Source organism: Suncus etruscus, chromosome 4 (assembly GCF_024139225.1).
Source record: "Suncus etruscus isolate mSunEtr1 chromosome 4, mSunEtr1.pri.cur, whole genome shotgun sequence".
In the NCBI taxonomy this organism is placed as follows: domain Eukaryota; kingdom Metazoa; phylum Chordata; class Mammalia; order Eulipotyphla; family Soricidae; genus Suncus; species Suncus etruscus.
The window spans coordinates 79,372,692-79,399,117 of record NC_064851.1 but is presented as its reverse complement, the minus strand read 5'-3'; the positions used below and the strand labels follow the sequence as shown (position 1 = coordinate 79,399,117).

Sequence of the window (26,426 nt, the reverse complement as noted above, 5' to 3'; positions counted from 1 at the left end):
GTGAGCTCTAAAAGGGGAGAGGTAGTCCCTATCCTGAGTAAGAAGACAAATATCAAGTACCTTTGGTCTCTCTCTCCAGGTCTCTTCCTCTGTGTAAATCTGCATAGTAGAGTAGCCTGCAGCATTGACTGTGGAGTTAGATTTATCATGAAGACTGATGGCATGGACCATCACTGACACATGCAAAAACAGCCAATGCTATCCAGGACACTATTTTCATAGTGAGACAAGGGCTACCACTTCCAGGTGGCTCCCTGTGTGCCTGATTGTATGCTATTATCTTTACTCTATCATATTATTTAATCCCCATCCCATATGTACACACCCTAGAAGAGGTTTCCCTTAAAAGTACTTAAGTAGGGGCCGGCGAGGTGGTGCTAGAGGTAAGGTGTCTGCCTTGCAAGCCCTAGCCAAGGAAGGACCACGGTTTGATCCCCCGGCGTCCCATATGTTCCCCCCAAGCCAGGGGCAATTTCTGAGCGCTTAGCCAGGAGTAACCCCTGAGCATCAAACGGGTGTGGCCCGAAAAAAAAATGTCACTTGTAGGCCCTAATTTGACTAACTGCAGGGTAGGTCATTCATTTGCCACCTATTTGAATCCTTAAAAGCTTTCAGTGAGGAGGAAGAAACAAATTCGGTAAAGAGATCTCTGAGGAGGTGCTTACACAATAAAACCGAAAACCTAAACCTTGCGAAATGACAAGGGGACAAAGCCACTACAGCCTGCCTCCGGTTTCCGCTTCCACACCTCCCAGAAAGAGGCAGGCAGGCCTGGGAGGCCTCTAGGACTCTCAGGCCCCGCCCCTCGGCCGGCTCGGGTGGCTCCGCGCCCACGTGATCTGGCCCCGGCTCCCAGGCAGCGCGCGGCGCCAGCGCTTCCGGGTTGGCGGCGGCAGTGCCGGGATCCAGCCCCTGGCTCGCCGGAACCGCCAGGCCGCCGGCTGCTGCGACTGCAACTCGGACCTCGCAGGGCGCCTTGGAGATACTGAGTTCGCCGCACAGAGGACCGCTCTCCTCTCCGGCCGGCCTGAGCTGCCCCAAGCGGAGGCCGCGTCACCCTCCCACCCCGACAGGCCGGGGAGGAGCCATCGTTAATTGGTATTTGATTCACCGATTCCGCAGATGCAATGGGCACAGAGACCTTTTCTTCGTCCTTTTTTTGCATGTTTGACTTTAAGAAAAAAATTGCTAATGATGTGGGGGCATCATGAGCGCGGGTAATATTTGTGCGTTTCTGGAAAGTTTGTGCTGGGAAGGACTTGAGAGGGGATGAGTCGCATCCTTTTGCAGAGAGGGAAAACAGCCCTCAGAGCCAACTTAGGTGTTGGTGGTTGCTCACCTGCGAGGCATCAGTACCACTGGAGTGAGAGCCCTCAGCTGGGTTTTGAGTTTTAACAATTGAAAATGGTCGCGAGAGGGGCCAGGATTGTTCTCAGCCATGGGACGAACTATCATGACAATGGTAGTGAGTGAGAGAAATAAAATGCCTGACTTGAATACAGGCAGGGGTGGGGGAGGAGGGAGATGAAAGGCAGGGGTGGTGGAAAGGGAGGTGTTCTTTTTTTTTTTTTTTTTTTTATAACTGAAACCCAGCTACAGATATGTTTGTGATCATGGTGCTTAAATAGATATATTATTTAAAAAAGAAAAAAAAAAAAAAAGGAACACAGACTAGCCTGTGTGAAACCTTGAATCTATCCCTCACATGTTCAAAGAAAAAAAAAAAAAGCTTAAAGACAATAAAAATGATAATGATAAAATTCAGTTCGGTGCATTGGAAATTTACTTTCATAGAGTGTGTTTCTAACATTTTTATACATTATTTTCTTATTTCAGGTATAATCCTGGACTTCCAAGAAAAATGGCAGGAACAGCAGAGCCAACTGGGCAGCTTGTTATCCACTCAGACACTCACAGTGACAAGGTCTTAGCTAGTTTTGAAGATCAGAGGAAGAAAGGGTTTCTCTGTGACATCACGTTAATTGTGGAGAACATGCACTTCAGGGCCCATAAAGCCTTACTTGCTGCCAGTAGTGAATACTTCTCAATGATGTTTGCTGAAGATGGGGAGGTTGGCCAGTCCATTTATATGTTGGAAGGCATGGTGGCCGACACCTTCAGTATCCTGTTAGAATTCATTTATACAGGTTGTCTCCAGGCGAGTGAGAAAAGTACAGAACAAATCCTCGCCACTGCTCAGTTCCTAAAAGTCTATGACCTAGTGACAGCCTTTACAGACTTTGAGAATAATCACAGTTCCCCCAAGCCAACAACTTTGAACACTACTGGTGCTCCAGTGGTGGTTATTTCTAATAAGAAGAGCGATCCTCCAAAGCGGAAACGGGGAAGACCAAGAAAAGTCCACAGTTTGCAGGAGAGAAAATCAGATGTGGTGGCCGAGGAAGATATACAGTTGAAAGTGAACAATTCTGTTCAGAATAGACAAAACTATGTGCTAAAAGAGGGAGATGGGGAGCCAGTGAATGATCAGATTCCAGCAAAAGTGTTAGAAGCAGCTGAGGCCACTTGTGAGGCTGGCATAAGGGAAGAACTGCTCACAGAAAAAGATGAGAACTGTGATCCCAAGACACAGGACAAGCAAGACAGCCAGAGTCGATTTGGCAAGCGGAGGGTCCGCAGATCTGTCAAACTAAAAGATTACAAACTTGTTGGAGATAAAGATGACCAAGGCCCAGCCAAGAAGGTCTTTGGAAGGAGAAAGCGCCCCAGTGCCCCCGAGGCCCGTTGTAAAGACTGTGGTAAAGTCTTTAAGTACAATCACTTTTTAGCAATCCACCAGAGGAGCCACACGGGTAATTATGCTTTCCCCATAGATTGGATGTGTTCTAGGGAAAGAACACTTAATGGCTTTCATTTACAGCTTCTATGTGATAGGGATTATAATAAGGCCTTTGGATATGTCACTGCATTTAATTCTCACAGCAGTCTCAAGAGATAAGGAATAATCCCAGTGGACAGAAGTAGAGCTGAAATCTTCAGAAATTAAAGTAATGGTCCTAGGACCTCCATTTTAGGACAGCTGGGATTCCAACCTGGGTAGTCTCATTGCAGAACTTCTGTTTTTATTTGGTGTGAATGGCTTAAGGCTTTTGAGTCTAGGTGGTAAGTGCTAGACAAATCGATTTGGCTTCTTGACCCCTGGCCCTGCCTGAGTGTGACTAAGGCTCTGCTTATGCCCTGTTCTGTCCACATAGCTTTTTCCCTAGGCCATCTGCTTTATTATTATTATTATTATTTTTTTTTGGATGTCGAGTAGGCCATCTGCTTTAAATGGCTTCTTCGGTTTGGTCTCTTTGGCCCCTTCTCCTGTGATGGGAATGTTGTCTCTACATTCTGTGCCTTGTATGGTAACCACAAGTCACATGGATTTTGAGTACTTGACCCTGTGATGAATGTGAGAAAAGGGCTAAAATTACTTTAATGAAGGGACTGCCATTTTGGAGAATACAGACCTATACAGACTATAGTCAGAAATAGCCTTCTTCCTTTCAGTCCTCTACTTTCAGCCTCATACTGAGTACCAAATTTAAATATACTTTGAGTTATTGTTAACCTTAGCATAGGAACTGTGCCTAAGTCTTCTCTCAGCCAATAACCTGGCCAGGGGACCTAGCAGTATCTAGCACTGTAGTTCTCAACCTGGCTCCGTGTTAGCATCTAAAAATGCCTGGTGGAGCCCAACCTTAGCTTCTGATTTGTCTTGAACAGTGGTTCTTTCATATCTCTGGATTGTCTGGGTTACACACCTGGTGATGTCCAAGGCTATTTCTAGCACCATGATCTGGAGCAGCTTCCAGCATGTCCTGAGACCGTCATGTTCAGCAGTAGCTCTCAACATTGCTGATATGGAACTTGGCCTCCATTCAACTATTTCTTTTTTCCTAAGTTCCCCTTTCTTGTTTTTTTAGGTTTCTGTTTCAACCGAAGAGGCCTTGACTAGTAATTTGGTTAGAAGAGCTATCCTGACTTATTTCTACATCTGTGCTTACTTCTAGGGCACTCCTGGCAGTGCTCAGGGAACCTTATAAAGAAACAAGGATTGAATGTGGGTCAGCCATATGCAAGGGAAGTATGTTAGCCACTGTACTCTTCTCCAGCCCCAGGCACTTGCCTTGCATGCAGCTGATCCCTACTTACCCAGTTTGATCCCTGGTATGGCATATGGTCCCCTGAGTACAGACAAGAAGAATCCCTGAACACAGAGCCAGGAGTAAACCTTTAGCACAGCTGGGTGTGACCCCAAAACAAAAATTAAAAATATCAACCATATGCAAGAATGAATAAATCAGGGTTGGAGAGATAGCATGGAGGCAGGGCATTTGCCTTGCATGCAGAAGGACGGTGGTTCGAATCCTGGCATCTCATATGGTCCCCTGAGCCTGCCAGGAGTGATTTCTGAGCCTAGAGCCAGGAGTAACACCTGAGCGCTGCCAGGTGTGACCCCTTCAAAAAAAAAAAAAAAAAAAAGAATAAATCATGCTAGCAGCTTGCAGGTAGGGATAGGACTGTCAAAAGAAGTCTCAGTGGGGGTGGTATGGATGGTGCCTGCTTCTCTTTGAAGCCTGGCATGTCTCAGACGCACCCTCTTTCATCTTTAGAATCTCTGTTCCTGTCTGCAGGGTGGGGAAGCACCTCATGCTCTCCCATGTAGGCTTTGACCTGCCTACCCTGTTGCTCTGTACCTGTGGACCTGCAGCCTGGAGACCCTGATTCCATCAATGTTGTCTTAGCCTCTCCAGTTAACATTTTGCATTTTCTACTGGCCAGAAAATTCTACTTGGAGAATAGGAGTGGAAGTTGTAGGGGTAGTGTGTTTCAGATCTTTTGGTGGCTCTGTCTTAAATATGAACTGTTAGCTCAGAGTGGGTATCAGAGTATCTCTTCCAGCTTGCCATACTGTATTGCTGTTGCCTCTTTCCTAAAATGCCCTTTTGGGTTTGTGCCTTTTTAGAGAAACTGTATATTGTCATTGAAATTTTGGAAGGAGCCAGGAAGATGAGCAGAGTCTTGCTTATATCATGCTTCTGGGACTTTTATTCCAGGGGAGCGACCATTCAAATGCAGTGAATGTGGAAAAGGCTTTGCCCAGAAGCACTCCTTGCAGGTCCACACCCGGATGCACACAGGCGAGCGGCCATATACCTGCACCGTGTGCAACAAAGCTCTCACCACCAAGCACTCACTGCTGGAGCACATGAGCCTCCATTCAGGTAGCAGAGGCTAGCACAAAGTTCTGTGTTGGGGGTGGGGCATTACCATAATCTACATGGCCCTTCCTTAGTCTGGAATCCTTCCCCCAGAGTGTTGGGAGACCACATTATAGTTTCTGACAGAGGGCAGTTTGGAGTTGAGCTCAGCCTCAAGTTTTACATTGAAGTTTATAAACTGGCTGCCAGGAGTTCAGTGTGCAAGAATTATCCACCAGAATTTGAGAGAACTTGAGTTTTCTAATCATACTCCAGTTTCTGCTTATTTTCTCCTGCATTATAGACCTTTGTATATTGTTCAGACAATATTGCCATATTGATAGACACTGAAGGTTTATGCAAGTCATTATCATCTATGAAAGATGGAAAGAGTCCATTCTGCTGTTGCCTTAGTAGTGAGCATTCTAGTTTTTGGTGGAATGTTTTAGTATTTTGTGTTTTATTTGGCAGGACAGAAGTCTTTTACCTGTGATCAGTGTGGGAAATATTTCAGCCAGAAAAGACAACTGAAGAGCCATTACAGAGTTCATACAGGTATCATTAAAGGGAAAGAAATTTTGATGGGTGAGAGAGAAATGCATTTGCAGTATATTTGTGTATTTGTAAAATATTAGTTTTATGTTATAGAAGTTCAAGTGAGTGGGTGAAAGAGTCTTAAAAAGCCACCTAAATAAATATTTATGTGTTATTCTTACTACCACATAATGTATATTGAGTTGGGGTGGAAGGATAGGGCCTGGGAAGTCAAACTCAGTCTTACACATGTAAAGCATGCACTCCTATGTTGAGCTAAGCCCTGGTCTTGTGTTTAATTTTTACATGAGTTTCAGTGCCACCGAGAAACATTCTGGATTTTTCAAAAGTACCTCTTGATGACTAGGAGGGTGCCAGTTGATTGATTATTCGTGGTACCTATTTCACACCTGCCTTAACCATAGTTATTAGACGAGGCCTCTTGCACCTGTCTTTGCGCAGTGTTGTGCTCCCAGCTGTACGCATGAACGGGATTGAGGAGGAGATTCAAAAGCATCATTTGAGATTCCTTTTAGGGTGACTGAAAGAGTTTTACTCTCTTGAGGAAGCAGTAAGCTGAGATACATAGAAAAATAGACTTACGAGGTGGAATATAAAAATTGCTATTGTTTTATTAAAGTACCATATTTAAAGTGATTATTTTTCAGGGAAGTGCTTTAACACAGATCACTGAAGAAATGCAGGGAGAGCATATATGCACTGACACTTTTTTTATTATTGCGACAAGGCCACACATTACCGGAATGCAACCATTGCCATCGCAAATTCATGGATGTGTCTCAGCTAAAGAAACATCTACGAACACACACAGGTAATATATGTCAGCCTTTCTTTCAGAGTTTTTTATGGTTTCGGGTTTACCTTTTAGAGAATTTGACCTCCCAGAATCAAAAAAGTCAAAGGGCTAGAGCAATAGTATAGTGGGTAGCTTACTTGCCCTGCATGCAGTCGACCAGGGTTCAGTCCCCTGAGCTTGCTAAGAGTGCTTCCTGAGTACAGAGACAGGAGTAACCCCCATACATTGGAATGTGGCCCAAAAACCTAAAAAGTTCAAATGTGTATGTTTTAAAACATTTTGTAAAAAATATCTAAAAATAATGTTATTAGATTTTCTAAGAACGTCTATTATAGATAGCTTAATAATTTTGTTAAACTACTAGTTACATCTGATTTGTGTTGCTTTGAACACTTTTTTGGTGGGTGGTGGAATTTAGGAGACCACACCTGGTGGTACTCAGGACAACTGGCTCTATACTGAGGACCCACTCCTGGTGGTGGTCTGGGAATCATGTGATGTATGAGATTGAACCAGAATTGTCTGCGTGTAACACAGGTGCCTTAACCTCTGTGCCATCTCTTTAGCCAACTTGAACCTTTTTGTTCAGTAAGGGGGACTGGGAGTAGGATATGGCTCCATCCTACACCCAGAGTTGCTTGTGGAACCACAGATATTGTCAAGAATCAAATTGGGGTCACACAGTCAATGCAAGTGTCTTTACCCTGTAATAACTTTGGGCCCTTGAGCTCTTTTTAACATATCTTTTACTCTCTAGGATCTTCTACTTCTTTAAAATAAATGTCATGGGATATAATGAATTTTATAAAAAGAAATATATATATATATATATATATATATAATTCTATAGCCATCATTAGATCTGTGAAATTGAATTCATCCATTTAAAATAGTTACTGGATAGCAGGCTCTTTCTAGACTCTGAGGCAATGGCAGACTCACATTCAAATGAGTGATGAAAAACAAGATTGTGCAGCAGGTTAGGAAGAGTGAAAGGAACAGGATATAGGAAGTGGAGCTGCTGTTCTACTCTGAGGGGCGTTGTCTGGATGTGCCCTTGATGAGGTAACCACTCTAATTGTGTTCTGACTGGAAAGCTGTGAGGATTGAGCATTCAGGCCATAATGAGCAAATGGGAGAAATACATCGTAGTCAGGGTACAGGTCCTGAGACAATTCCTAAGATGTAGAATCTGAGACAGGAGAATTTCAGACATTCAAGGGAATTATCAGAAGGAACCTTGGCTGAGATCTGGCACAGGTATTAGGAAGGAGTGGGTAGGTAAACGTCAGGGTTTTCTGGGGTCTGGAATTTGGGGTGTTATCAGCGTAACTGCATACTTGATATACCTGAAATATTCTTTAAAAAAAAATCTTGGTCCCCAAAGATTCTCTTGATATGTCCTGGGACCAAGTACCAGAATTGGGTTTTTGTGCATTTTTGGCTGGGGTGGCTGGGATATTGGGCATGGGCTTGGACCACACCTGACAGTGCTTGGGGACTACTCCTAGCTCTGTGCTTAGGGGTTGTTCCTGACAATGTTAAGAGACCATGAGGTGCTGGGGATCAAGCCTGGTCTTCCTGCCTGCAAAACATATACTCAATTCTTTAAGCTGTCTCTCCAGCCCCTCAGAATTGGCATTTTAAAAGGTTGCCTTGAACATGATTTTACTTTGGGGCCAGAGCATTAGCATAGTCATTTGTCTTGAACTGAGCTGACCTGGGTTTGATCCCCTGCATCCCATATGTTCCCCCACGCATGCCAGGAGTAATGGGTCGAAGGAAGGAGGAAGGAAGGAAGGAAGGAAGGAAGGAAGGAAGGAAGGAAGGAAGGAAGGAAGGAAGGAAGGAAGGAAGGAAGGGAGGGAGGGAGGGAGGGAGGGAGGGAGGGAGGGAGGGAAGAGGGAGGGAGGAAGGAAGGGAGGGAGGGAGGAGGGAAGGAAAGAAGGAAGGAAGGAAGGAAGGAAGGAAGGAAGGAAGGAAGGAAGGAAGGAAGGAAGGGAGGGAGGGAGGGAGGGAGGGAGGGAGGGAGGAGGAATGGAGGGAGGGAGGAGGGAAGGAAGGGAGGGAGGAAGGAAGGAGGGGAGGAAGGAAAAAGGAAAATAAATGATTGTACCTTGCAGTTGGGCTTAAAATTTTTGAAGACCTTAGTCAGGACTTTGAATTTACTCCAGGTAAGATGACTTTCCCATTAAGAGTGAAGTGATATCACTTAGATTTCTAATGGCTCCCTGTACAGTGGGATGAGGTGAGGCATTTATTAGGAGGGTGGTGAGATCATTAGAAGGCTGTTACATGTAGTTTTGAGGGTGTGGTGTCCCTAGGGTTGGTTCCAGGAAGTTCTGGGTAGATGTTGCAGGAATTGATCATGTGATTTGCACAGGAATGGATGTGGAAGATTGAGAGACAAAGAAGAAAAGAACAACTAGTAGAAAAATTGGAGAAATGGCGAGAGAAACAAATTATGAGTCCAGTTCGGACAATATGGACTCTTGAGATGAATATTTGATATTCACGAGCAAATGTGACAGAGGCAGCTAGGTGTTGAATCTGGAGTCCACAGGAGACATGCAGGCAGAGATAGAGATGAGTGTGCCTGCTTATATATATATATGTGTGGAAATGAGCATCTTGACTTCCTGCTGAGGGTGTATAGTTTGAGTCCTCTTGGGAAAGAACTTTGGAAATATGAATCAAAACCTCAGGAGCCCAACTATGAAAAGATATTTGCATAAGAATATTCGCCATAAGCAGGATTGCTTATAATGTCAAATGCTTAAGAATCATCAGGCATCTATCAGTAAGGGTTCATGACCTCATTGATAGGTCAATTTTGAACAGGAGCCCAAGGAGGTTGTTCAAGGAGTAGTGTTCATGCTTTGTTTGCGTCCAGACACATAGTTAGATCTCCAGTACCACATGATCCTCTGAGCAATGCCAGAAGTGACCCCAATACTGAGCCAATAGAAGTTTCTGAGTACTTCTAGGTATGGCCCCCCAAATCAAACCAAACTATAATAAATAAATGTGACTTTTTTTTTTACATTACAAAATGGAGAGTACTGGACAGTTCCATAATGATACATGGTGTATATAATAAAGAGAAGCCAAGATGTTATATTGCAGGGATAACAATCCAAGAGGGGAAATTATCATGGCTTTTACATACTTTGTGCTTTTCCATATTATGTGACTATTTTGCAGTGAACATAAATTTTTTTAATTTAGTCACTATGAAATTACAAAGATTATTTACCATTGGGTTTCAGGCATGTAATGTTTCAACACTAGACCCTTCACCAATGTCTCTTCTCTTCACCAGTGCCCTCCCCCCACACACACACCCATATGCCTCCCATCTACTAACCTCCTTCTCTGAGGGCGCTTTTTTTAAATATATAAGTTGAACATACATCATTTTTAAATGTATTAAATGTCAAGGTATGGCTTGCCCATTGAATACAGATAGGAAAAATTGAAGATGTCTTTTGAATCTTGGATATGCATGGGACAGGAGCAAAATGGTGCTACATTTAACCAAGAAAGTTGTTTATGGCTTGAGTTTATGACAGGGCTTCCCAGCCAGCCAGTCAGTCCTATTTTTAGCTGGGAATCCAGGGTGTGGCGTTTACTGATGAATTACTACTGGCATTTACTACTGAGGGGCCAGAAGAAAACTCGCCTGTATTTTTTGGAATTACTCTCCTTTCTCTGTCATTTCCTCTCATCTTTCTGGTTCCTTCTGGCTCACTGCCACTCAGACCTGTCACCTCTGAGGCCACCTTCTGTGCTCTCTCCTCAGAGTAAGTAAAGGCCACATTTGGTCTTGGCCTCAGCATTTCATATGTGGTAGAGACCATTATAGGGAATCCTTCCTAGTTCTACTCTTCCCACCATTTCCATGCTGCTTTTCATAGTACATTTAGCTTGTCATTCTGCTAAAAGCACACAGAGGTTGTTCCACAGTCTGACTAGAATTCTGGTTTAGTGTCAACTTTCAGCTTCACTACTCAGAGTAGCTCCTTATCCCTCCTTGTCTGCAGTGTACACAGGTCATTTTCTACACAGGCTTTTGGTTTGTTTAATTAAATTTTATTAGCATGATGCCAGCACTGCAATTTGTGTTCATTAGTCCACGTTCAAGTGTGATCCACCATTGGTACATGCCAGCATCAACATGCTAAGTTACTTTTGGTTTTCAGCACTGTGTGAATGTGAGGCGTGCCTTTCCTTCCTCGGTGTATGTGATTTTCACCATAACCCTGCCAAAGGCTCAGTGCCATCATACCATCATGATCAGGATGGTCCTGTCAGCTGTTTCTTTGGACTCTGGACCGTCTGGACCACCTGAGATCCCTTCTGGGAACCACATATAAGTTCAGAATCTATAAAATTATTTTAAATTATAGTTTGCCAGTTTATTTGCTTGGCTATCTATAATCTACAGATGAATGAATTGTTTTATCTTTTACTTTCTGTCTTATTTTCCTAATACTTCAAAGTTGATCCCAAATGTCTCAGAAGACATAATTTCATCTTTCTAATGGTATAGTAATGTTCTTTAATATAAATTACTTTATTAAAAGACCATGTATCAAAAACAGAGGTGCCAGAGCAGTGGCACAGCAGTAAGGCATTTTGCCTTGCATGTGTCTGACCTAGGGCAGACTGCAGTTTGATACCCATATGGTCCCATATGGTCCCCCAAGTCAGGAGCGATTTCTGAGCGCATAGTCAGGAGTAACCCCTGAGTGTCACTGTGTGTGGCCCAAAATAAAAAAAAAAAATACCATGTGTCAAATAGTTGACATAGTGATCATAATACATTTGTTTCCAGGTAAGTGGAAGCAAAATTATCAGAAAAGAAACTTAAAAAAAGAAGAGAGTTCAGCAGCAAGAACATTTGTGAAAATTATTGTATCTCAAACTGAAATCATTAAGTCATTGTCAAAAGATTTAGTAAACTCTTGTTAGTAGTTGATCATTCTTTTACTTTTTGTTTCTCAACATTAGGTGGCTTCAGATATACATTGTTGTCTTAATGTCTTAATGGCCAGGAGTAACCCTTGAGCGTCACCGGTTGTGGCCCAAAAACCAAGTATGACAGCTTTCAGCTGTGTGCCCCATGTACCTATAGTTTTACATCTCTCTTAAAAACAAAGTGAGCCTATACTGCTAGGCAAATGCAGACACAACAACTGTGTGTGTGGGTGTGGATTTGGCTGCTAGGACTTCCGGAATTACAAGAAAGTGGCATAATAATATAAAATATAAATGCCAAATTTTTTACCAGTTTTCTTATCTAATCGTCTATTATGGACATTGATGCTGATTTTCTTTTGGTAGTTTGGCCACACCCAGTGATGCTCAGGGATCACTCCTGGCTATGCGCTCAGAAGTTGCTCCTGGCTTGGGGGACCATATGGGATGCCAGGTGGTCGAACCACAGAGCGTGCAAGGCAGACACCTTACTGCTTGCGCCACCACTCTGGCCCTGATGCTGATTTTTTTCTTTGAATAGATTTCTAAGTGTGGTATCACTGGATCAATTGTAAATTTTTTTAGGAGATTTGCTTTATTTTCGAGCCATACCCATTGATGCTCAGGAGTTATTCCTGGCTTTTCATTCAGGAATGACTCCTGGCAGACTCCATAAGGGGCCTTATGGGATTTCTAGGTTCAAACCCTGGTCAGCTGCATTCAAAGCAAGCACCCTACTCTCAGTATTACAGCACCGGTTCCATTTTCAGTTCTTTTTTTTTTAATCCCCCCCACCCTTCGGGGCCTGCTTTATTTACATCTAGTTTAACACTGTTAGCAGTTCACAGTCAAGACAGCAGGTGAGCATTAAATTAGGAAAACAAACAGTTAAGGGCAAATACTTGACAACACTGGATGTGCCGCCCCTCAGCCCTGCCCAAGGTGCAAGGCCCACCCACCCAGTGGGACCTTTGGTATCAGCATTAGGCTGGTTTCCATGAATCTGAATTGGGACCTGGGACCCAGTTCTGTCTGTAGCTGTGAGATGGCCACTCACTGTAGCTGGGCTTCTTCCACTTAGTCATTACAGGAAAAGTGGGGGCAGCCAGGAGACATGAGGAGCCCACTCTCACCTCACTTTCTCTCTAGTTCCTGAGCCTGAAACCAATTTCTCTCAGAATGTTCCACATCTGGTTCAGAAACATTTGCAGTTTTTTAAAGAAATCTGCACACCATTTCTCAGCAAGGCTATAACCAGTTTTAGCCTATCTTAAGATAGCCTGTCTTCCCACCAACAGTTTTTTTTTTCTCCTTGTCCATGCCAGCTTCTGTTGTTTCTAGTCTTTTCTATAAAGGTCATTCTCACAGGTGTGAGGCCATAATCTCATTGTGGTTTTGATTTGCATCTCCCTAATAAGAAGTGAAGTCATCACAGCTTTTTGATTGTTCTCTTTATCCTAAATCCTGACCAGAATAGTTCCCTTTGATCTTGCTAGGCCTTGTCTCTTCCACATCCATCCTCCTGTACTCATTATAGGCACTGTTGAATGTATAGTCAAATACTACTATTTGTTGCATGATTGCTACATGCATGTTACCAAATAGACCATATCCTTTTTTGGTAATAATACCAATTATTTCTAAGCTCTATACTCTAGAATTCAGTGGTCCTCAAACTTTTTAAGCAGGGGGCCAGTTCATTGGAGGGTTGGACTGTAGTAAAAAAAAATATGAACAAATTCCTATGCACACTGCATATATCTTATTTTGAAGAAACAAAATGGGAACAAATACAATATGTGGTCCGTGGGCCATAGTTTGAGGACCACTGCTCTAGCTGATCTCTTAGTATTTTATTTACTTTGTTTTGGGGGTCATACCCCAGCAGTACATGGGGACCATGTTGTGGGGCTCAAACACAGACCTCTGGCCTGAAAAAGCATTTGTACTAGTTCACAGAACTATTTTTTCCCCTGCCTATCTTTCAGTGCTTTAGAACTAAATAAACTTGAAAAAAGGGGGGGGGGCACTTATAGGAAGGTGTTTGAGCCATATACTTTTATTACCAAAACAAATCAGAAAACAGAGGAATGGTTATTCTACGGAAATTATTACTCTAAAGAAAACTTACTCTAGATTCGCCTTAGAAAAATTTGACTCACAGTCTTCCTGCTGGCTTCCTCCAAAATAACTTCACTTCCAGATGTTCATGGAAAGAATATCTGTTACATTTACCATTATAAAGGCTCCATGAGGTGTGGTAACCTCAGATGGAACTGAAGGATACAGTTAACATTGCCATGATGTGCTGTTTCCCACATAGAACTTCCCACTGGCTACTCACTGTAGATCCGAAAGAAGGAGGAGATAGAATAAGATTAGAATAGGCTCTGCTCTATTCCAGAAAGCTATAGAAAGATAATGACTGTAACCTGGTTTTACTGACAGTAACCTTTGGAGTGGTTAAGAGTTTGTTATCAAAGCAGCCGATCCAGGACCTAAGGTGGTTGGTTCGAATCCCGGTGTCCCATATGGTCCCCCCGTGCCTGCCAGGAGCTATTTCTGAGCAGACAGCCGAGTAACCCCTGAGCATCGCCGGGTGTGGCCCCCCCCCCAAAAAAAAGAGTTTGTTATCAAAGAGGCATACTATCCAGGTATCAGAAGTGTCCTCTACCTGAAAGGGCCTTGACAAAAAGTCTTATTTGAGTTATTTAGTCATTGCTGTGTCAGAGAAATGACCTGACCATCTTTCACTCCCAGCTGCACTTACCTTTTGTTATTGCCTAACTAAATGAGTTTTTTCCCCTGCTTTTAGTCTTTCTTGGGGGCTGGGGGGCTCCCAGTGACACTCAGGAATTACTCCTGGCTCTGCACTCAGAAATTGCTATTGGCAGACTTTGGGGACCATATGCGATGCTGGGAATTGAACAACCATTGGTCCTGGTCAGCCTCGTGCAAGGCAAATGCCCTACCACTGTGCTATCTCTCTGGACCTTTTAGTCTTACATAGTATATAGCTCCCTTGCCAGACTTGACATCACTTAATTTTATTTCTGGACAGCATGACAGGGTTTTTTGGTTTTGTTTTGTGTTTTGTTTTTTTTTTTTGGTTTTGGGGTCACACCGGTGATGCTCAGGGGTCACTCCTGGCTATGTGCTCAGAAATCGCTCCTGGCTTGGGGCACCATATGGGACACCAGGGGATTGAAACCACGGTCCATCCTAGATTACCGTGGAGCATGACAGTTTTAATGTATGTACAGTATATCTGCCAATGGTGAAGAAATATTTGTTGAAGCTTTAGTAACAAGCTTAACTACCCCCAACACCTGCCACCAACACCACCAGTCACAGCCCTATCCCTACTCCATGCGGTTTGTGTTTCTTGCCATTTGATGGCTTCACTGATAGAGCTTTGCTTTGCTAGACTAGAGTATAATATGAAGTATTGCCAACAATGTAACCATTTCTCTTGGTACAGTCTGTTCAATGTGACAAATGAAAGTCACTAGTTGTGATACCTGCCGTTCATTGGGACATCCCAGTTTGAGCCACAAGTGATACATGCTGGTATCAGTGTATTAAGTTGTCCATTTTAATGCTACCCTGTGAAATACATTCATTTGACAGGGACTGACGGTGTGTCAGGCCTTTGTCTAAACACCAGGACACTAGGAGGAGACAGGTTCCCAGGCTTCCCTATATAAGAATGGAGGGGATCCATCACAAATGGCATGTACAGGGGCCAGAGTGATAGCATAACAGTAGGGCGTTTGCCTTGCACGCAGCTGACCCAGGATAGACCTGGGTTCAATCCCTGGCATTCCATTAGGTCCCCCAAGCCAGGATCGATTTCTGAGTGCATAGCCAGGAGTAACCCCTGGGCATCACCAGGTGTTCCCCCTCTCCCCAAAAAAGGCATGTGCATTATGGGAAGTGGGAAGAGCACTGTGGGAAAATAAGCTTGAGAGATGGGACTAAGAAGTGATGAGGAAGGAGGGTGATTTTCACTGGTAATGAAACCTCTTTGGTCAAATGGCCTCTGCACAGACTTAAAGACCAGGACCCATGCCAGCAGTCCCCCAGAAGGGGAGGGAAATGAAGGATCCAAAGCAGTGGGGCTGGCTTGGGTGTGGTGCCTATGATGCTTGAACTGCCTGAGAGGCTAAGTCAGTGGGTGGGAGGATTCAGCTGAGGTCAGGGAGAATTGGGATGAGGGTGAGGGTGTGTTGACACATATGTCATCCCTGTGGGCCAGAGGTTGGGCTTGTGTTTCTGGATGAGGAACCATTAGAGCATTTTCAGCCATGGCTCATCTGCCTTTCTAAAGGGTCGCTGTGGATTACCAAATTGATCATGTGCATGAGGGGGCATGAACACTAGTGGGGGTATATTAAGAGAGATGCTGAAGTTTAGGAGGGCTTTCTAAGGGCAGGGGACATGGTTCAAAAGGCTGAGTACTGCTCTGCATGCAGTAAACTTGGATTCATCCTCAATATCACGTGGTCTTTCAACCATTACCATGAATGACCCCCAAGCACAGAGCTAGGAGTGCACCCCCACCTCACCAGGGGAAAAAAAAAGAGGCTTGGGCTTAGCCACATACAGTGATAGCATACATTGCATTGGGGACCACTCAGCAGTAAATGTGTTCTGCTGTTTGTCTCCCACAAACTATTCTATGTCCTTGTTTCTGGTTCTTAGGAGAGCAGCACTTTGCACTCTGCAGCAGATAGAGTGCTCTTGGTGCTCTGTACAGTCCATACAACTCATAGCTACTTAAAAGTACTTCATTCTTTTATTGTTTATTAAGGATCTAAGTCAAATACAGTATTTTTTTTTTTTTTTGGTTTTTTGGGCCACACCCTTTAACGCTCAGGGGTTACTCCTGGCTATGTGCTCAGAAGTTGCTCTTGGCTTGGGGGACCATATGGGACACCGGGGGATCGAACCACGGTCCGTCCAAGGCTAGCACAGGCAAGGCAGGCATCTTACCTTTAGCGCCACCGCCCGGCCCCAAATACAGTATTTTTTTAAAGCAAGAAAGCATAAATGGTTTCTGCATCTTGTTTTATGTTGCATAGGTTTTTTTCATTTTTGGACTACATTCAGTGATAATCAGAGATTACTGCTGGCTCTACACTCAGGAATCACTCCTAACAGTACTGGGGAGACTCTATGGGATGCAGGGATCAAACTCAGGTTGGCCACATGCAAGGCAAACACCCTACCTTCTGTACTATTGCTCTAGCCTTATATATATATATATTTTTTTTTTTTTTCTAATTTCTAACCTTCCTCCTTTTAGGTGAGAAGCCATTTACTTGTGAAATCTGTGGCAAATCTTTCACAGCCAAGAGTTCCCTTCAGACCCACATCCGAATCCATCGGTAAGGTTCTGAGGTTCTTTTTCTCATACTGGGTCTTCACTGAGCCTGGGTTGTTAGTAGGGAGACAAATGTTCCCAGTGTCATTTTCTTCCCCAAATTAGTACTCTAGTAGAATATTTTTTGCCATTTATTTTTTTTTTCTTCCCTTACCTAAAGGAATTTCACATTTAGGCAACATCAGGAGAGTCCATTCTGATTAGCAAACGTTTATAATATTATTTCATTTTTCAATTTTTTGTTTTGGGCTGGAAGCTCGCTCAAAGCCAAAATCCCCCCAAAGTTTATTGAGGTTTTTATTTGGTGGTGTTGGAGTTGTAAACACTTTGTATAGCAAAATTATAAATATTAGCACTATTAAATAAAAGTAAGAGGAAGGTTTTCTGAATCAATACTTTTGTTAGTATACTTCATTCACCTTCATATTTGATTTAGTAATTATTTTGAAGACATCACAAATAACTAGGGGCTATAGTCATTTGCATATTAAACCATAAAAATCTAAAAATTGGCTCTGAGAAGTAAAACAAAAAATAATATACAAGTACAGATATTTTCTTTCTTATCTGAAATCCATATTCTGAAATCACAATTACGTTTCTTAACTTAAGCTTACCTGTCTCCTTTCCTTTACCCCAGCCCTACCTTTTGATTATAAATCCCGTGAGGCTTTCTTTTCAAATATTTGTATCTGTGGAAGAATCCATGACATATCTTCCAGCACAGTTTATTTTCTTATCTTCCTGACTGCTTCCTAATTAGGAAAGCATAAATAGATCTATCTGTTCTTAAAGTTAAATGTCTCTTCTTGCAGAGGAGAAAAGCCATACTCATGTGGCATATGTGGCAAATCCTTCTCTGACTCCAGTGCCAAAAGGAGACACTGCATCCTTCACACAGGCAAGAAGCCATTCTCTTGCCCTGAATGTAACTTGCAATTTGCTCGTTTAGACAACTTGAAGGCTCACTTGAAAATACACAGCAAAGAGAAACATGCAGCAGATCCCAGCAGTGTTCCTGGCAGTAATACTGAAGAGGTTAGAAATATTCTTCAGTTGCAGCCCTATCAACTCTCTACCTCTGGAGAGCAGGAAATTCAGCTTCTGGTAACCGATTCTGTGCATAACATTAATTTCATGCCAGGTCCCAATCAGGGAATCAGCATTGTCACTGCGGGGAGCTCACAGAATATGACTGCAGACCAGGCTGCCAATCTCACCCTGCTCACACAGCAGCCAGAACAGCTGCAGAACTTAATTCTTTCAGCTCAACAGGAGCCAACAGAGCACATTCAGAGCCTCAGTATGATTGAAGGCCAGATGGAGCCCTCCCAGACAGAACCAGTGCATGTTATCACGCTGTCCAAGGAAACCCTGGAACATCTTCATGCCCATCAAGAGCAGACAAGGGAGCTCCATTTAGCAGCAAGTGCATCCGATCCAGCTCAGCACCTCCAGCTGACACAGGAACCAGCTTCCTCACCTAGCCCTCACAATTTGCCCCAGCCCATACCCCTTACCCCGGAGCAGAGCTGACCTGAAAACATGCCTGACTGTTCTATGGGTCTTTTCAGAAACCAGCTATAATTGGATTGAGTCCTAAAGCAAGACTTTCTGAAACACCTACATATCCTTACTGAAATCTGATAGGTACTGATATCTACATGCTTTCTGTCCAGGAAGCAAGATGTGTATACCAGCTCTTACATACAGTACTGATTTAGATTGGCATTTCAGTGTGGATAAAAGATCTTAAATTGCTTTCAGTATGTTTCTAAAAAAGGTTAAGGCTCTGATTTAGTCTTTTCTGACCTTATGAATTAGATTTTTTTTCCATTTTTTTAGAATAAAGAAAGTCATGTAGTTGAGTTGGATAGAATTTGGTTGCACTTCCGCATACCTCAGAGGCAATACAATTGCCACAATGTCAGTGCTGCATATCATATAATTGGAGAGAATATCCAGTTTATAAGACAGTAATCTCTGTGTAGTGGTCTCATGCCATATTAATAAATTCAAAGATAAATAAGCCAAATATCCATTTTAATCAAAATTTATAAGTGATTTGGGTTTTTTTTTTTGGTTTTTGGGTCACATCCGGCAGTGCTCAGGGGTTACTCCTGGCTCTAGGCTCAGAAATCACTCCTGGCAGGATTGGGGGACCATATGGGATGCCAGGATTCGAACCACCAACCTTCTGCATGCAAGGCAAACATCTCTCCAGCCCCTATAAGTGATTATTTCTTAAAATTATAAAACGTCTGTAAAAATAATGGTTTACAGTGTTCTTCAAAAGCAGTTTCCTGAAAGTATAAAGTTGAAGGTATCAGTTGGATCAAGGCATTCACTCTAAATAAACTTGAATTTTTGTTAACAATGACTTTTGATCTTCATGATAAAGTTAAATCTTAAGTTATCCCAGAATATCGTATGGGAGCTCAATTCTCAGTTTTTGGAGGAATCTCCACATTACTTTCCATAAAGGTTGGACTAGATGGCATTCCCACCAGCAGTGAAAGAGAGTTCCTATCCCTCTACATCCCTGCCAGCACTGCTTGTTCTCATTCTTTGTGATGTGTGCCAGTCTCTATAGCATGAGATGGTACCTCATAGTTGTTTTGATTTGCATCTCCCTGATGATTAGTGATGTGGAGCATCTTTTCATATGCCTTTTGGTCATTTGTATTTCTTTGATAAAGTGTCTGTTCATTTCTTCTCATTTTTTGATGGGATTAGATGTTTTTTTCTTGTAAAGTTCTATCAGTGCCTTGTATATTTTGGATATTAGTCCCTTATCTATGGGTATTGGGTGAATAGTTTCTCCCACTCAGTGGGTGGCTCTTGTATCCTGGGCACTATTTCCTTTGAGGTGCAGAAGCTTCTGATCTTAATATATTCCCATCTGATTATCTCTGCTTCCACTTGTTTGGAGAGTGCTGTTTTCTCCTTAAAGATGCCTTTAGTCTCAATGTCATAGAGTGTTTTCCCTATGTGTTGTTCTATATATCTCAGGGTTTCATATCTGATATAAAGGTCTTTAATCCATTTGGATTTTATTTTGGTACATGGTGTTAGATGGGGGTCTGAGTTTGCTTTTTTGCAAGTGGCTAACCAGTTGTGCCAACACCACTTGTTGAAGAGGCTTTCCCTGCTCCATTCAGGATTTCTTACTCCTTTATCAAAAACTAGATGATTGTATGCCTGGGGAACATTCTATGAGAGTACTCAAGCCTATTCCACTGATGTGAAGGTCTGTCTTTATTCCATACCATGCTGTTTTGATAACTATTGCTTTGTAATACAGTTTAAAATTGGGGAAAGTAATGCCTCCCATATTCCTTTTCCCAAGAGCGCTTTAGCTATATGAGGGTGTTTATTGTTCCAAATGAATTTCATAAGTGTTTGATCCACTTTGAAAAATGTCATGAGCCTGCCAGGGACGATTTCTGAGAGTAGAGCCAGTAGGAACCTCTGAGTGCTGCCGGGTGTGACTTGAAAAATGTCATGGATATATTTAGAAGGATCACATTAAATCTGTACAATGTGTTGGGGAGTATTGCCATTTTAATTATGTTAATCGTGCCAATCCATGAGCAGGATATGTGTTTCCATTTCCGCATGTCTTCTCTTATTTCTTGGAGCGGGGTTTTATAGTTTTCTTTGAATAGGTCTTTTCATGTCTTTAGTCAGCTTGACTCCAAAATATATTTGAGTTTGTGTGACACTAATGTGAATGGGGTTGTTTTCTTAATGTCCATTTCTTCCCTATCATTATTGGTGTATAAAAAGGCCATTGATTTTTGTGTGTTAATTTTGTAGCCTGCCACATTGTTATATGAATCTATTGTTTCTAGAAGCTTTTTGGTAGAGTTTTTAGGGTTTTCTAAGTAAAGCATTATGTCATCTGCAAACAGTGAGAGCTTGACTTCTTCCTTTCCTATCTGGATTCCCTTGATATCTTTTTCTTGCCTAATTGCTATAGCAAGTACTTCCAGTACTTTGTTGAAGAGGAGTGGTGAGAGAGGACAGCCTTGTCTTGTACCAGAATTTAGAGAAAAGGCTTTTAGTTTTTCTCCATTGAGGATAATATTTGTCATTGGCTTGCAGTACATGGCCTTAACTATATTGAGAAAGGTTCCTTTCATTCCCATCTTGCTGAGAGTTTTGATCAAGAATGGGTTTCGGGCCTTATCAAATGCTTTCTCTGTGTCTATTGATTTGACCACGTGGTTTTTAATTTTTTTGTTGTTGATGTTTTATATCATATTGATAGATTTATGGATGTTAAACCATCCTTGCATTCCTGGGATGAATCCTACTTGATCATAGTGAATGATCTTCTTGATGAGGCATTGAATCCTATTTGCCAGGATTTTGTTGAGGATCTTTGCATCTGTGTTCATCAGAGATATTGCTCTGTAATTTTCTTTTTTGGCAGCATCTCTGTCTGGTTTGGCTATCAAGGTTATGTTGGCTTCATAAAAGCTATTTGGAAGTGTCCCGTTTTTTCAATTTCATGAAAGAGCCAGGCCAGGATTGGTAGTAGTTCCTCTTGAAAGGTTTGAAAGAATTCAGTTGCAAATCCATCCAGGCCTGGGTTTTTGTTTTTGGCAGATATTTGGTTACCATTTTAATTTCCTCAATGGTGATGGGGGTGTTTAGATATGCTACATTCTCTTTATTCAACCGTGGAATGTTATAAGAGTTCAAGAATTTATCCATTTGTTCCAGGTTCTCATATTTAGTGGCATAGATTTTCTCAAAGTAGTCTCTCAATGTCCTTTGAATCTCTGCAGTATCCATAGTGATCTCTCCCTTTTCATTTCTGATACAGATTATCAAGTTTCTCTCCCTCTCTTTCTTTTTTTTTTTTTTTTTTTTGCTTTTTCGGGCCACACCCGTTAGATGCTCAGGGGTTACTCCTGGCTACGCGCTCAGAAATTGCCCCTGGCTTGGGGGGACCATATGGGACACTGGGGGATCAAACCGTGGTCCTTTCCTTGGCTAGCACTTGCAAGGCAGACACCTTACCTCTAGCGCCACCTCGCCGGCCCCTCCTCTCTTTCTTTGTGAGTTTTGTCAATGGTCTATCAATCTTGTTTTTTTTTTTCAAAAAAAAAATAACTGCTTTTATTGATCATTGGGGTTGTTTCTTGGGTTTCCACTTCATTGATTTCTGCTCTCAGCTTTGTTATTTCCTTCTGTCTCCCTAGTTTTTGTTCTTTTTATTGATCATTTTCTAGTTCTATAACCTGTGTCATTAAGTTATTCAGGTATGCCCCTTCTTCCTTCCTGATGTGTGCTTGCAAAGCTATAAATTTTCCTCTAAGGATCGCTTTTGCTGTGTCCCAGAGGTTCTGATAGTTTGTGTCTTCATTGTCATTTGTTTCCAGGAAAGTTTTGATTTCCTCTTTGATTTTATCTCGGACCCACTGGTGGTTCAGTAGTAGTCTGTTTAATTTCCAGGTGCTAAAGTTTTTCTTCTGTGTCCCTTTGTAGTTCATATATAATTTCAGAGCCTTATGGTCAGCGAAGGTAGCCTGCAAATATCTATCCTCTTGACTTTATGGAGGTATGTTTTATGTACCAGCATGTGGTCTATTCTGGAGAATGACCCATGTACATTGGAGAAGAATGTGTACCCAGAGTTCTGGTAATGGAGTGTCATATATATATATTTACTAGGGCTCTTTCTTCCATTTCTCTTTTTTGAGGCTAGTATTTTTTTTGTTGGGTTTCAATCTGGTTGACCTATCAAGTGTTGAAAGGACCTGTTGAGGTCTCCCACAATTATTTTGTTATTATTTATATCCTTTTTCAGATTTGTCAACAATTGTACTAAATACTTTGCTGGTCCCTCATTGGGTGCATATATGTTTAGGAGAGTGATTTCTTCCTGCTTACATATCCCTTAATTAGTACAAAATGTCCATCTTTGTCCCTTACAACTTTTCTGAGTATAAAGTTTGTGTCATCTGATATTAGTTTGGCCACTCCAGCTTTTTTAAGGGTATTGTTTGCTTGGATGATTTTCCTCCGGCCTTTGATTTTGAGTCTATGTTTGTTCTGACTATTCAGGTGTGTTTCTTGTAGGCAGCAGAAGGTTGGATTCAGTTTTTATTGATCCATTTAGCCACTCTGTGTCTCTTAATGGGTGCATTTAGTCCATTCACATTGAGAGAGATAATTGTCATGGGATTTAGTGCCTTCTTTGTGTAGAAGTTTGGTGTGTCTGTTGATAAGTCATGTCTTTAAAGTAGATTTTTCAACTTTTCTTTTAAGGCTGGTTTTGAGTCTGTAAAGTTTCTGAGATGTTGTTTATCTGTGAAGCCATGTATTCTTACTTCAAACCTGAAAGTGATTTTTGCTGAGTGCAGTATTCTAGGCCAAGCATTTATTTCATTGAGTTTTGTCACCATATCCCTCCACTGCCTTCTGGCCTTGAGTGTTTTTTGTGACAGATCTGCTGTAAATCTCAAGGATGCTCCATTGAATGTAATTTCCCTTTTTGATCTTGCTGCTTTCGATATTCTGTCTCTATCTGTGGGATTCATCATTGTGACTAGGATGTATCTTGGGATGTTTTTCCTGGGGTCACTTTTAGCTGGTACTCTTCGGCGTGCAGGATTTGGTCACATGTATTCTTAAGCTCTGGTATTTTCTCTGTGATGATGTTCTGGACTGTTGAGTCTTCCTTTAGACTTTCTTCCTGGGTCTCTGGAACTCCAATGATTCTTAAGTTGTTTCTTTTGAGTTCATCAAAGACTTCTATTTTAATCTGTTCACATTCTTTGACTAATTTTTCCATTGTCTGATCTTTTGCTTTTAGGCTTTTATTCCAATCTCTTCTGCTGGAGTTGTTATGCATCTCATCTTCCAGCTCACTAATTCTATTCTTAGCTGCTGTTACCCTTTTGGAGAGGCTTTCCATTGAGTTTTTCAATTTGTCTACTGAGTTTTTCAGACCTATTATTTCAGTTTGGAGTTTTCTGATTTCTGTCTTCATATTCTCTTGATTCTTATTAGTGTTATGTTCAACTCGATCTATGCTTTCTTTGAGTTTTGTGAACATCCTCCATATTTCTTCCCTAATCTTAATATCTGAGAGACTAACTAGGTGGTTTGCCATTTTTGGGACATCAGAGTTGCCATCTTCATTCTCTATATACCTGATGTTGGTCTGCATTTTTTCCACTTTGTCATGCTTGTATTGTGGATTTTTCTGTGAGTTGTAGTAGTATTCATTGGCTAGGTGGAGTGTGTAGCTGCGAAGTAGCTCCACCCCTTTTGGGTGGGATGACTCACCTCAGGAGAAGTGAGGCCTCAGGGGAAGGATGCCAGAGAGGATCAAGATTCCCAGGCCTTGCAGACCAAGCAGAGAGAAGCCTCAAGATCTCTGCCCCGCTTTAAAGAGGCCCAGCAGAGTCAGCTAAATCCACAGTCTCTGGTCAGGGAAGACTTACCTCAGGAGAAGCAAGCCCTCAGGAAAGGATGCCAGAGAGGATCAAAATTCCCAGGCCGGAGCAAGCAGAGCAAAGTCTCAAGAAGTCTGCCGTGCTTTTAAGAGGCCTAGCAGAGTCCCCAAAGTCACTTCTATCTCATGTATTAACCAATTTTTACATTAGCCCTGATAATACAAAGGCCTTTATTGTTTAGTACCCTGAAATTCTATCAATTACTTAATTTAGTCATCACTACTGTTTGTTTCAATCTTATTTTCTCTTTTTTTTTTGTTTTGTTTTTTGGGTCCACACCAGGTGACGCTCAAGGGTTACTCTTAGCTATGTGCTCAGAAATCGCTCCTAGCTTGGGAAACCATATGGGACTTGAGGGATCTAACCCTCAAGGTCCGTCTTGGGTCAGCCGCATGCAAGGCAAATGCTCTACTGCTGAGCTATTGCTCTGTCCCCTCTTTCCTCTTTTTTGATTGTTTTACTTTTTGTTGTTGTTTATGTTTTGGGGCCATACCTAGCACTGTTCAGGTGCTTTTAGGTTCTGCTCAGGGATTAATCTTGGTGGGGGTCAGAGAACCATATGAGTGTCAGGCAATGAATGACCCAGGTCAGCTATGTGCAAGGGAAGCTCCCTACTGGCTGTATTCCAGTCCTTCAACCTTATTCTTAAAATACGAATTTAGGGCCAAAGACATAGCTGGGTACATGCTATGTATGTAGGAAGCTCAGGTTCAATCCCTGTCACATGTTCCCAGGAATGCTCCCCAAACACAACCCAAAAATATCAAGCCTAAAGTAGCCCCTGAACTCTATTTGATATGGGTTCACATCATTATATGGAGAGATAGTATAATGGGTACCATGCTTGCCTTTACTTGTTTGACCCCTGGCATAGCATGTGATGCCCAGTGTGATTCCTGAGTACAGAGCCGGGAGTAATCTTGAGCACTGCTGGGAATGGCCCAAAAACAGAAACCAAAAATGAAAAAAAAAAGCAAATCTTGTACTACCCTTTCAAAGCCCACTGGCCCATGTTTTCCATAAAAGGAACATGGCGATCCAAGTCACTGAGTGCTTTTATTGTTTGTTTGGGAGCTACACCCAGCAGTGCTTAGGCCCTACTCCAGCATCATACTCAAGTGATGCTCTGTCATTCTATTGATGGAACTGGGGCTCCAGTATGCAAAGCCTGCACTCAGCCCTTTGAGCTAGCAAAATGAGTGACTTTTTTTACTTTATTAACTTTATTTAAACACCGTGGTTTACAAAGTTGTTCATAATGTAACTGTTTCTGGCATTCAATGTTCCAATACCAATATCACCACCAATGTAATGTTTCCTATATCATTGTTTCAATTTCTCACCAACCCTTAAACCTGCCCCATTGCCAGGCACAAAATAATTTATTTAATATTACTTGGTACAACTAAATGGTATTGAGATTGTCAAAAAAAAAAAAACTTCAATGAAAGAAAATTTGTAAAAATTGATATACTTGGGACCGGAGAGATAGCACAGCGGTAAGGCATTTGCCTTGCATGCAGAAGGACATTGGTTCGAATCCCAGCATCCCATATGATCCCCCGAGCTTGCTGGGGGCAATTTCTGAGTGTAGAGCCAGGAATAGCCCCTGAGTGCTGCCGGGTTTGACCCAAAAACCAAAAAAAAAAAAAAAAAAATTTATATACTTCAGGGGCTGGAGCAATAGCACAGTGGTAGGTTTGCCTTGCACGTGGCTGATCTAGGATGGACTTTGGTTCTATGCTCTGGCGTCCCATATGGTCCCCCAGCCAAGAATGATTTCTGAGCACATAGCCAGGAGTAACCTCTGAGCATCACAGGGTGTGGCCCAAGAAGGGAAAAAAATAGTCACAATGTGTTCAATGTCTAAAGGTTTTCTAAGCTTTTTGTTGCTAGCTGAGCATTCTATTGGTCTTGTTTGTTGAGTTTAGGTGACTTCTGTGTTACTTTCACATTTAATTTGGTGTTACTAGTCAGTGCATATTTTGTTTGGGGGCCATTCCTAGTGATGCTCAGGGGTTATTCTA

General features: G+C 42.2%; 2 protein-coding genes across 2 annotated transcripts in view; both read left to right on the top strand.

The window, feature by feature from the left end:
- SESN1 (sestrin 1) overlaps nt 1–26,426 on the top strand; it is a 595,113-nt gene that overhangs the window by 48,505 nt on the left and 520,182 nt on the right. The window lies entirely within an intron of this gene.
- Nucleotides 1,862–18,604, top strand: ZBTB24 (zinc finger and BTB domain containing 24). The gene is made up of 6 exons (XM_049771176.1): nt 1,862–2,813; nt 5,064–5,231; nt 5,679–5,762; nt 6,490–6,573; nt 16,847–16,928; nt 17,740–18,604. The coding sequence occupies exons 1-6, from the start codon at nt 1,862–1,864 to the stop codon at nt 18,458–18,460; spliced, it is 2,091 nt and encodes a 696-aa protein (XP_049627133.1). The 3' UTR covers nt 18,461–18,604.

Bases quoted from the DNA above. Each gene is read 5' to 3' on its own strand.
- ZBTB24 (XM_049771176.1), top strand. From the start codon at position 1,862: ATGGCAGGAACAGCAGAGCCAACTGGGCAGCTTGTTATCCACTCAGAC. The intron at 6,574-16,846 runs GTAATATATGTC...TCCTCCTTTTAG, and splicing joins ACATCTACGAACACACACAG to GTGAGAAGCCATTTACTTGT. The intron at 16,929-17,739 runs GTAAGGTTCTGA...CTCTTCTTGCAG, and splicing joins ACCCACATCCGAATCCATCG to AGGAGAAAAGCCATACTCAT.